Source organism: Chlorella variabilis (genome assembly GCF_000147415.1).
Source record: "Chlorella variabilis unplaced genomic scaffold CHLNCscaffold_13, whole genome shotgun sequence".
NCBI classification, from domain to species: Eukaryota; Viridiplantae; Chlorophyta; class Trebouxiophyceae; order Chlorellales; family Chlorellaceae; genus Chlorella; species Chlorella variabilis.
In genome coordinates this window covers 999107-1009822 of record NW_005435075.1, presented here as the reverse complement: position 1 = coordinate 1009822, position 10716 = coordinate 999107, and the positions used below count along the sequence as shown (strand labels likewise).

Here is a 10716-nt window from a genome sequence, read left to right as displayed (position 1 = left end):
AGCCAGGCGGCAGCAGCCAGGCGGCCGCACCTGCAGCAGCAGCTCCGCACGCGCCGCCGGCAGGCCCAGCTGCTGCGCGATCTCGGCAGGCCCCTGCCTCAGCGGCTCGCCGTCGGCGCCCCGCTGCCTGAAGGCAATGTCCAGCTGCGGGCGCAGGAGGGGGGGTTCCCAGGAGGGAGCGGGCAGGTGTGTGGGTGGTGCGCGTGAGATGCATGCCGTGCATTGCCGTGCCGCATGCCGCTGGCGCGTGGGTGCTCATGCCGCGCGCTTCATGGCTGGCAGGCAGCGGCAGGAGCCTGCGCACGCTGCCGCCGCCATGCCTCCCCCCTCCTCGCCAACAAGCTGGGACTCACCGCCCGCTCCCGCTGCTCATCCTCCCGCCGCTGCACTCGCGTGAGCCAGGCGCGGATGGCGGCATCGGCAGAGTGCACAGGCAACCGAGGCGCCGCCGCCTGCCCCCTCCGCCGCTGCTCCCCGGGCTGCTGCTGCTCGCCCCGTTGGCTCAGCTCCTTGCTCCGCTGCTGTCCCTGGTCTGGTTCGGCGACTGCTGCTGCCGCTGCCGCCGCTGCGGGTGCGGCTGGCGGCGCCGCCTGCTGCTGCCGCCGCTGCCGCTCTGCATCGTCCAGCAGCTGCCGCCACTCGTCTGGCGGGGCCACGTCGGGGCAGCAGCGCAGGATGTGAGCCTCAAAGGCCGGCACCCTGAAGCAGCACTGGCCGCAGGCGGGGCAGCGGTACGAGGGCCGCTCCTTCCACCACAGTGCAGGCCGGCGGTGCTTCTGCTTCAGCTGCTGCTCCCGCTGCTGCTGCTGCTGCGGGCTGTCGGGGTGCATGGCTTCAGCCTGACGCCCCGCCGCGGAGGCACTTGCCCGGGGCAGGGAGGCTGACCCCGCCGCCGCGTGCAGTGCTGCCCTGCCGCCGCCGCCGCCGCCGGCACGGAGGGCAGGCAGATGGCGTGGCCGGGTCGCGCTGCTCTCCCTCACTGCAATAGATCTGCGCAGCGGCAGCGCAATAGCTCGGGAGCGGCTCAGCAGGCGCAGGGCGGCGCACTGCAACAGCACTGGCATGTGCGGCGCCCTGGGGCCAGGCTGCCTATTTGGAAATCGAGAGGAACAGCACTGGAGTTCATGGATTGTGCCAAAGTCCACAAAGGAGCTCTCCACATTTTTTCCGGCCGAGGAAGAAAGACACCCCAGTGTCGGCAATTGGAGCAGCCCTTGCTGCCTCCCGCACTCTTGTTCACACACGGGTGGCTGCCGCCGTATTCTGAGTGACGCTGCAGACCGTGCGCCCTCCCCCCGCTAAGAGCAGCACCTGATTGGCCCTTTGGCCGCCCCTTGCAGCATGGCAGCAGACGAAGGAGACGCAGTGGTGGCCCAGCCACCCACAGAGCTGGGCAAAACGCTCCGATGCTGCGTGCCTTGCCGCCTCGTCAAGACGTTCGAGCAGTTTTACGAGCAGGCAAGCCGCCGGCTGGTGTGCGGGCATGATCCAGCCGTCCGCAAGCCGCAGCAGGCCTGCAGACAACCTGCTGTCAGCTCTCCTGCTGCTGCCACGTCGCCGCCTCTGCTTCCGCCGCCTCTGCGCTGCCGCCTGCTCTGACGTGCTTCTCCTCCTTGCCTGCGCAGGGCTGCGAGAACTGCCCCTACCTGGACATGGAGAACGACCGGGAGCGCGTCTATGACTGCACCACCTCTGACTTCAAGGTGCAGGGGAAGGGCGAGGGGCAGGAGGGGCGCAGCCGGTTCGGGGTGGCAGCAGCCCGGTGAGCTGGCACCGCCGGGCCACCTCCCGCGTCGGCTTGCTGCTTGCTGCGTGGCCTCCACCGCTTGCGGGCCGTGGAACTGGGTGCTGGTGGTAATGCTGGGGCCGGCGCCGCTACGGGTGCAGGGCATGGTGAGCGTGGTGGACCCCAAGACCAGCTGGTGCGCCAAGTGGCTACACCTGAGGTGCGGCAGCCCCGCCGGGGGCACGCTGCTGCCGCTGCAGCTGCAGCACCGCCTTCAGCGCCGGCCTGCTACCCCCATTGGGCCGTTGGGCCGTCCTTGCCGCCATCTGGGTTGCGGCGAGGGCACGCTGGCAGCCTTCCGTGCTGAGCGCCACAGGCGTGTGCTCTCAAAGTGCCCCTGCCCGCCGCCCATGGCTCCCACTGCCCATGCGCCCGCAGGAAGTTTGTGCCCGGCTGCTACGCGCTGAGCGTGCAAGCAGAGCTGCCGAACGTGTGTGGGACCGCCGTTGGTGCCCTGTGGTGTTGTCATGTATCCAGCCGCTGCCGCCGCCGGCGATGCTCCCACGCCTGCCGCTGCGCACCCACTCGCGGCGAGAGCTTCATGCCTGCCCGCCTGCTGCAGCACATTGAGGACATTTTGGAAAACCGCGGCATCAAGTGGCGGCTACCAGACTAGTGCCCCTTGCGGCGGCGGCAGCAGCAGCAGGAGAGCCCAGGAGGGGTGGTCTCCTTCCTGATGAGCAGCAACAACGCGCGTAGGCAGCAGCATTTAGTAGATGTCCCCAGCTGCACATAGGCAGGCAGAAACAATGCTAAGGTAGGGCAGCAGGGACGGCACCAGAGGTCCGCATAGGCATGTGGGCATCTGTGCCCACATGAGACCTTGGTTTCGGTGCAGTTTCCCATCTGGCGCAACAGCGTGTGTAACAAAAACACTCCTCACGGGCTTGGTGCGCTCAGTCGGGGCATACATATGTTACAGGTGGCGCCGGCAGCGAGCACCCCAGGCGGGTGCTGCTGCAGGGCCGGTGCAATATGTGGGAGGCATTCTTGTACAGACAAGCAGCCTAATGCGGCAGTGCTTGCTTCATGGGACGAAATGTGGGGACAAAGGAAAGGATGAAATGCGTTGCTGCTTTTTTGAGGGTAAGAATTGGGTGTTGGGATAGAATCATAATCTGGTAGTCTGAGGCTGGTTGCTGTTGCTGCTGCTGGAGTGGTGCAATCCTGTGCGGGGAAGGGCGAGGTGGGGTGCAGAGACTGATCGGCTTGGGTGGGGTCAAAGGGGCGGATGGGCCCCAAAGAGCGCGGCGCAGCACAGCGCACGCAGGAAAGAATGAATTCACTTGTCGGTTCAGTGTGCTGGGGGCAGGGTACGGGGTGCGGTGCAGAGTTGGAGTGCTGATGATAAGACATGGTGGTTGTCTGCGGTGTGCTGCTCGGTGGCTGGCGTGATGTGCCCTCTGGAGCCGCCCAATGGAGAGCTGCAGGCAACTGCGCGGCTCTCCCCTGGCCAACCCAACCTGATGTGGCTGGGTCGCCTGCTGACGTTCAGCACAAGCTGCTTGATGGCTGCAGCGCGTGCCAGCAGGTGCCGGCCGCGCCGCGGCGGGCGCTCACACCTGCGCGGCCGCCTCCTCGGGCTGGCGCTGCACGGCGGCGGCGCTGAGGGGCGTGCACGCCTCATCGGCCTGCGGCGCCTCGGTGGTGGCTGCCGCCGCCGGCTTGGCCGGGGCCGGCAGCAGGCCGTGCTCCAGCATCTCGTCAAAGCGGGCGGGCGTCAGCTGGCCGTAGGCGCGCAGCACGGCCAGCGCCAGGCTGCGATTCAGGCTGCAGGCGGCAGCAGGAAGGGGCAGGGCTGGTCGGGGCGCGGCGAGCGGCAGCAAGGGAGCCGGGGGCTAGGCTCAACGAATGGCTGTGCATCCTGCTGTGCAAGGCTGTTGCGGCTGCCGCTGTCACCTCGTGCTGCTGCAGCTGCCGCCGCCGCACACGCGGGACTCACCCGAACAGCTGGGTGAGCACGGCGCCTGCCACGGCCTGGCGACGCACGGCATCATCCAGCGCCGGCCAGTGCCCAGCCTGGCGGTGCATCAGCTCAAAGACGAGCCCCGACAGGCCCCACGTCAGGCGCGCTGCAGCCCTCAGCAGGGACCGCCGCTCCGCCGCCGCGTCGCCGCCCTCCTGCTGCTGCTGGCCCTTGGCGCCGGCGGACGGCGGCGGGCTGCCACCCAGCAGTGCGGCATGTACCGCCACCACGGTGAGAGCCCTCACCGACACGCCGCCGCGGCTGACGCTCGTCAGCAGCCTGCCGCCGGCGTCGCAGTCGGCTGCCTCGCCCGCAGCGGCCTCGGGGCAGGTGGCGGCAATGTCGCGCAGGCTCAGGGCATTCACGTGCGTCACCTCCTGCTCACTGTCGTTGGTGGCGTCGGTTTGGACCAGCGCCAGCGGGCCCGGCAGCCTGCAAGCAGACCAGACAGTCAGGCGAGTGGGCGCCGTGTGTGTGCCGGAAGCGGCCAGCGCTGGCGCAGCGGCCACTGCCCATCAACGGCCTGCCACACCTGTAGGTCTTCCCGCCATGCGGTCCTTGAAGCGTGACATAGACTGGCAGGACTGTAGAACACAGAGAGCTCAGCAACATTCTCCGCGAGAGCGTGGTAGGAAGGCGGAGCGAGTGGGCCAGAGAGAGCCTGTGCAACAACGCCGAGGGCCGAATGGAGTGCCGGCTGAGGGTCCCAGGCCGCGCCCTTCGTGCAGCCTGCCCTTCGTGCCATGCGGCCCCCCGCAGCGCAGTGGAACTGATGAGCACACTATTCCTGCAGCATCTGCCTCTAGATAAACCAGATTACACCAAGAAACCGGTGTTACACCGCAGCTCGGGAGAAGGCCCCCTGCAAGAGCTGCACGACGCCGGCTGCCTGCGCTGGCTCCAGCGGCGGGCCAGAAACGCCGTAGCAAGGGCCCGGCCATGCCAGGTCCGTCTGCATCCAGGCATCAGGAAAACGTTGTTCAGGTCTCACAGCAGCAACTGGATGGTGGAAAGAATGCATGAAGCGGAACGTGACAAGCAGCCTGCACATATAGCGCCTTCCTGCCGCCTCTGCCACCCACCTGCAACCGACCCGTCACATGTATGTGCAACTGGCTGACTATATTACCGATGGCAGCGATGTTGGTCTTGTAGGGCCTGTACAGGTCCTGGATGATCTGCGCCGCTGCCGCCACCTCGCGCCACAGCGCCGCTTGCTGCGCCGCCGTCAGCTGGATCACCTCGCGCGTGTGGTTGACCCGCGGCACCAGCACCAGCCAGCACGGGTATGCAGCGTCATCTACCACCAGCACCCTGCACAGCGGCAGGTCGCACACCTGCGGGCAGCGGGCCCAAAATTCAAGGAACTGAGGCAGGCTGCACTGCGCAACTGCTGGCGGTGCGCGACGGCGGCGAAGGGGGCACAGAGCCAGATCGCACCAGGTGCTTGCCCTCCATCAATCTGGGGTCCAGGTCGAATGCTGCAGCGCCTCGCACTCGTTTCCGCCCAAACATCAGGCGGCCCAGCGCCAGGCCCGCAGCGAGGCACGCAGAAGCGAGCACAGTGGGTGGTGTCATCTATCGTGTGAGAGGCGATGCAAGACTCAGTTCTGATTTCGGCAGTAAGGATGAGCGCTGCTGGCTGCCGTGCCGTGGCGTACAGGTGGCGTTCCTGCTTCACACATCAATTCAGTTAAACGGGTGGCCAACCCTTGGATGAAGACGACAAATGGAAAAGTGAGTGTTTCACAGTGCAATGCAGTGCAACAGAAGGACGCGAAGGCCCCGAGCTGTGGGAATGCAATGCAACAACGGACAGCGAGACGCGGAAGCGCCATCAAGCCTTGTGCCTGACAGCCGCTTCGCGGTCGCACCACGACTGCAGCGCACAAGCAGATCATCCGCCCCAGTCTCAGCGCAGCATGGGCTGCCCACACCGCACATGCACATACACCCTGCACCCTGTCTTCCAGCATAGCCCGCCGCCACCCCAGGCCCCATGCCGCACCCCCCCGCGCGCACCAACCTGCAGCTCCCGGGCCAGCTTGCCGATGTCTGGCACAGCCGGGTCCAGGCTGCCCAGCTGCCCCATCAGCCGCGTGCGCACAAAGTTGAGCTGCGGCAGCAGGGCGGCGCCAAGACAGGCATGTGATGCGCCAGCTTGCTGCTTGCTGTTCCTGCCACCTCTCGCGCCCGTTGCTCGTCCCTCCTGCCCCCAGGCCACACCATCATGCGGCAGCTGGCACACACACACACAGGCCCGTGCACACCTGGCGGAACATGCGCTCATTGTCCTGGGCCACCAGCTCCAGCTCACGCTCCGCCTTCCTGTGGCGCCCAGCAGGCAGCGCGCGAGGTGGTGGGCAGCGGCACCCTCACCCGGGGTGCGCCACCCAGCGGGGAAGCGACGGGCTGGCGGGCAGGCTGGCCCAGGGAGCCAGCCCAAGGCAGCCGGGGCGAGGCGCCCACACTGCGGCACGGGCTGCCGGGTCCCCAGGGGGCCGCACCCCACCTGATGTTGGCTGCCGCCGCCTGGCGGTCGCGGTCAAACTGCTCCGCTTTGTGCCGCCACTCCGCCGTCAGCACCGCCGCGCCGGCGGTGGCCGCCTGCGCTGCCTCCAGCTCCCCACGCAGCAGCTTCACCTGCAGGGCCGCCAAACGGGGGCAGCTGGTATGGCGCTCGGCTGGCAGAGCGAATGCAGGCACCCGACGCATGTGCAACCGGCCAGGCGAGGCTGCGCAGCCAGCACCAACGACTGGCAGCAACCCAGCAGCAGCAGGCATGCGGCAGGCGCGGCAGGCGTGCCTCATCATCCCGCTGCAGCAGCCTGGCATCCGTGTCCACCAGGCGCTGCCGCACGTCTGCCAGCTGGGAGGCGGCGGCGGCTGCGTCGGTGCGCCACTGCGCCGCCTCGCCCGTCAGCACCCGCTCCCGCTCCGCCAGCAGCTGGTGCTCCAGCGCAGCAAACTCGCCCAGCTCCCGCCGCTCGCGGGCCTCAAAGGCGAGCACCGCTGCCAGGCGCGCGGCGCGCGCCGCCGCCGCCTCGGCCGCCGCCTGCGCCTCAGCCGCCTGCTCGGCCAGGCGCCGGCGCTCGGCGCGGGCGCGGTCCGGGGTCACGCCCACCTGGGCCTGCAGGCAGGGGGCAGGCGACGGTTGGTGGCGGCAGCACAACCCGTCGGCCTCAAGCGCAGCCATCTCCTCTTTGCTGCCGGGCCTCCCTCAGCTGGGGAGAAGGAGAAGAATGATACACGTGGGTGACTTTGTGATACGAGAGCCGAGAGCAGCAGCAGTGGCTCCCTGGCCCACCACCCGCACTGTGGCGCTGCCCCGCGAGCTGCCTGTCCGCCCCGCACCTGCACCGCCGCCAGCTGCTGCTCCAGCTCCCTGCCCGCCGCCTTGAGCGCCTCCAGCTCCGCCGCCTGCGCCCTCACCCGGCTCTCACCCGCCAGCACAGCGCCCTCCAGCTGCAGGCGGGCAGCAGTACGGGGGTGGAGGGCATGCAGAGGGGGAGCGGGCGTGTGAGGGCGCCGGCGCCGCCGCCCGGCAGCGAGGCACGGGTGGGTGGGCGCAACATGGACCCATGCTATGCTGCCCACCCACCAGCCTACCTTTGCGATGCGGCCCCGCAGCTGCCCCGCCTGCCACCCAAGCTCATCCCTGCTCGCCTCCACCCGCTGCAGCTGCTGCTGCAGGCCGGCGGGGTCGGCAGCGCCGGCACCGCCCTCAACCGTCGCTCCCTGCTCCGCCTGCGACGGCGCCTCTACAATAGTCAGCACCAGCTGCACTGACTCAGCTGCTGGGACGGCCGCACCCGCCGCATCAGCCGCCCCCAGTGGCGCCGCTGCCGGCGCCGCTGCCGCCTCCCCATGCTGTGCCAGCTGCTGCGCCTCGTCCAGCTGAGCCTGCAGCAGGCCCACGCGCAGCTGCAGGCTGGCCACCTCTGCCCGCAGGCTGCACGCCTGACCGCCCTGCGGGTCGTCTTGCACAAACAGGTTGAGAGTGACGCGCTCCTCGGCTGCCGCCGCCGCAGCTGCGCCGGTTGGAGCAGCCGGCGACAGAGTCAGCGCGCCTAGCCCTTGCGCCTCGCAGCCAGCGGTGCTGGCGCTGCGGTAGGCGGGGATGGAGAAGTGGGAGGTGGCGGGCGAGGCTGGGCCCCGGCTGCCGCCGCGGCTGCGCGCGCTGCTCGACGGCGGCGGCGAGAGGCCGCCCCGCTCGCTGCTCGCGGGGCTGACGGGGTGGCTGTCCGGGGCCTGGGCGCTGCTCAGCCGCTTTTCGAAACCCAGAGAGGCGCGCCGGCCACTGGGCGGCGAGGCAGCCAGAGACAGCTTTTTGAAGCCCGCAAACCATTCCTCCTCCGCGCCAGACTGATCCATTGTGTGCCGCAGAAGGGAGGCAGAGGAAACGCGGCTGGAACGCTGACACCTTGTTTGTCTGGGCGGCAGCGCAGCGCAGCGCAGCGCAGCGGCGGCATGAGCGAAGCGAAGGTGTTTCCGCCCTGATGAGAGGAACGGGGGCGCTGTTGGGATCAGAGACCTCATCAGATCATTTTTAACTGATGGCATGCATCTTTGCTGTCGGATGCAAGCCATTACGGGCAGCGCACCCCAGTGCCGCCGCTCGGCGCCGCCGCACCGGGCCTGGGCTGCCTACCGGCGAGGCCAGCTGCCCTGTGGTAATATGCGACAGACTGGGCCACCGTGTGGAAGGATCAATCTCTAACCGTCCAACCCCCATGCTGTGCTCCAAGGGACTTCTACAAGCAGCTGGCACAGCCACCTCGCCACCTGGCCATGCAACTCAGCTTCCTGGCAGCGTCCCAACACGCTGGCCGCCGTGTGCGGTCAAATGCGCACGCCCTGCGCTGCCTCTCCATTCGTTCTGACATGCTCCTTCCACAACACGCTCCCTCTCCTGCGGAAAACGAAGTAGCTCACACCCAAACTTCCCAGAACCCCGCGCGCCTAGCTCTCAAGCCCCCTCTCCCCCCAACCACGCAGCCATGCCCCTCACCTGCGCCCTCCTTGCAGCCCAGGGGGCAGCCAGCGCCTGTGCGCAGCAGCCGCGGGCCGGTGGGCCGACCGCCAGCCGGCGCACGTTCCTGCACAAGCTGCTCCGCGTGGCGGCGGTGGGCGCGCCGTGCCTGGCCTCCGTCTATGAAACCCTCAGCATGGACGAGCACGAGCTGGCCGCCACACTGGTGGTAGCCTCCCTGGGCACCGCCCTAGGCAGCGAGGCCAGGGCAGACGGCCCAGCGCCCTCCACCAACCCTGAGCAGCGCCCGGCGGCCCGCCCCCCGCCGGCGCACGAGGCAGCAGCCCCTCGAGTGCTGGAGGTGAGCGCTGGCCTTCAGCCACTGCCCAGCTGCGCATCCCGCCTGGTTTGCAGTGAGCGCTCTGCCATCTGGCCAGCCGCCCGGCATTGCGCATGCTCATGCGCCGCCTGCCCTGGCCCCCCCGCCTCCTTGCCCGCAGATCCGCAGCACCAGCGAGCTGCAGCATCTGATGGCATGCCACCCCAGCCGCCTCGTGGTCCTGCACCTGGCGGCGGCCGGCTGCCCTCTGGGAGAGGCCTTCCAGCCCTGGCTGGCCCAGGCCTGCCAGAGCCACGCCGCCGCCCTCTTCCTCCGCTGCGCCGTGCAGCCCGGCGAGGCGCAGGCGGCAGGCGACTGCGCCGAGCTGCTGCAGGCGCTGGGCGTGGGCCGCCTGCCCTGCACCCTGGTGCTGCGAGGCCAGCAGCTGCTGGCACGCCTGGAGGTGTGCGAGGCGCCCGCCAGCGCCAGCGGCGAGCCCGCGGCAGCGGCAGCGGCAGCGGCAGCGGCAGCGGCAGCCGCGGCCTCGGCTGGGCGCCAGCTGGACACCCTGTTGGGTGCGGTGCTGGCCACGCTGCCAGCTGCGGAGCCGGCGCTGCCACCTGCCCAGGTGCATGGCCGCCAGGAGCGCACCGACACCCTGAGCTCTTTTGCAGAGGTGCCGGCTGCGTTTGCGGTCAGCTACTGATTGCGTTGAGAGACACTGATTGAGAGCAGCATTGAATTCTAGAGCGTGATTTCAACCCCGCCATCAACCACCAACTGCCAACATCCTGCGGCTCCTGAGCATTTCTGATGCATGCATGCTACTTGCTGCTTCTGTCCTCGGTTCACCCATCTTCTCCCTGGGCCATGTCTGGCCCAAGAACTGCCCCACGCCACCCATCACCCTCCTGCCTGTACAACCCTACTTCAGCCTGCTACACTGATGGCACATCTGCCAGGCTCTCTGCATTCCTCCCATTTTGCATGATCCAACCAACCATTCTGCCAGCATTGTTTTATCCTTTCATCCACCAACCTGTATTCTTCACCATTTCGACTGATTTGTAAATGATGCACACCTTTTCTGTGTGTGGGCAGCGCCCACTCAGCCATCTGAGGTTATCTGGCCAAAGCTGGCCTGGGTTGAATGTGCACAGGTTACAGGGGATCAGCAGAAATCAGCGGTGCCACGAGCCCAGCCAAACGTGCGAGGGGGGCGATTTGTGCCCGTGACACAAGCAGCTATGGGGGATGAAAGCACAAAGGGGCGTTGGGGGCTTCGGCTTATCGTGTCGGCACAAAAGGGGGGAATGAGGGACTGGGAGTGAGGCGCACCGATGCGCATGCAGCCCAGCGGAATGGCACATGCAGGAGGAGACAAGCAGCCACAATGGGGCAGCTCAGAAAGGTTCAGACAAACCCTCACCGCAGGCTGGCAGAATGGGCGCAACGCAACGGTGGGGCAGGGGGGATGGCAGTGCAGCGGGTGCCATGGTTGAAGGCAGGTGCCGGGCTGTCCCGCCCTCTTGAGCAAAAACTGCTTTGGCCACCTAGCGGTCATTTCCATCATTGTCGTTATTGATATCCTACATACCCAGGAAAAGCAAAAGAATGAAATGATGTAGGAGACTGATGGAAACAAACATAGGCATATTAAGCAATTACATGCC

General features: G+C 67.8%; 4 protein-coding genes across 4 annotated transcripts in view; 1 reads left to right on the top strand and 3 right to left on the bottom strand.

The window, feature by feature from the left end:
* CHLNCDRAFT_53041 (hypothetical protein) overlaps window positions 1-1064 on the bottom strand; it is a gene marked incomplete at both ends in the record, with an annotated part of 1655 nt that extends 591 nt beyond the window's left edge. Inside the window, 2 exons of the mRNA XM_005846595.1 lie at window positions 31-144; window positions 354-1064. Of these exons, the coding sequence (XP_005846657.1) occupies window positions 31-144; window positions 354-1064 (825 nt within the window). The remainder of the gene's footprint in view (window positions 1-30; window positions 145-353) is intronic.
* A 277-nt stretch (window positions 1065-1341) lies between these two features.
* On the top strand, window positions 1342-2402 carry CHLNCDRAFT_135349 (hypothetical protein; the record flags this gene model as incomplete). The annotated part of the gene is made up of 5 exons (XM_005846741.1): window positions 1342-1473; window positions 1626-1703; window positions 1888-1946; window positions 2165-2216; window positions 2349-2402. The coding sequence occupies 5 exons, from the start codon at window positions 1342-1344 to the stop codon at window positions 2400-2402; spliced, it is 375 nt and encodes a 124-aa protein (XP_005846803.1).
* A 2269-nt stretch (window positions 2403-4671) lies between these two features.
* Window positions 4672-5083, bottom strand: CHLNCDRAFT_14451 (hypothetical protein; the record flags this gene model as incomplete). Its single annotated transcript, XM_005846594.1, has 2 exons — window positions 4672-4704; window positions 4835-5083. Coding segments are annotated over 2 exons (282 nt in total), but the record flags the coding sequence as incomplete, so codon positions are not given.
* Window positions 5084-5589: 506 nt separating this feature from the next.
* CHLNCDRAFT_135347 (hypothetical protein) lies at window positions 5590-8126 on the bottom strand (the record flags this gene model as incomplete). Its single annotated transcript, XM_005846593.1, has 7 exons — window positions 5590-5631; window positions 5779-5868; window positions 6023-6080; window positions 6265-6395; window positions 6598-6882; window positions 7107-7217; window positions 7362-8126. 7 exons carry the CDS (start codon window positions 8124-8126, stop codon window positions 5590-5592), a joined length of 1482 nt encoding a protein of 493 aa, XP_005846655.1.
* Between the last annotated feature and the right edge of the window lie 2590 nt (window positions 8127-10716).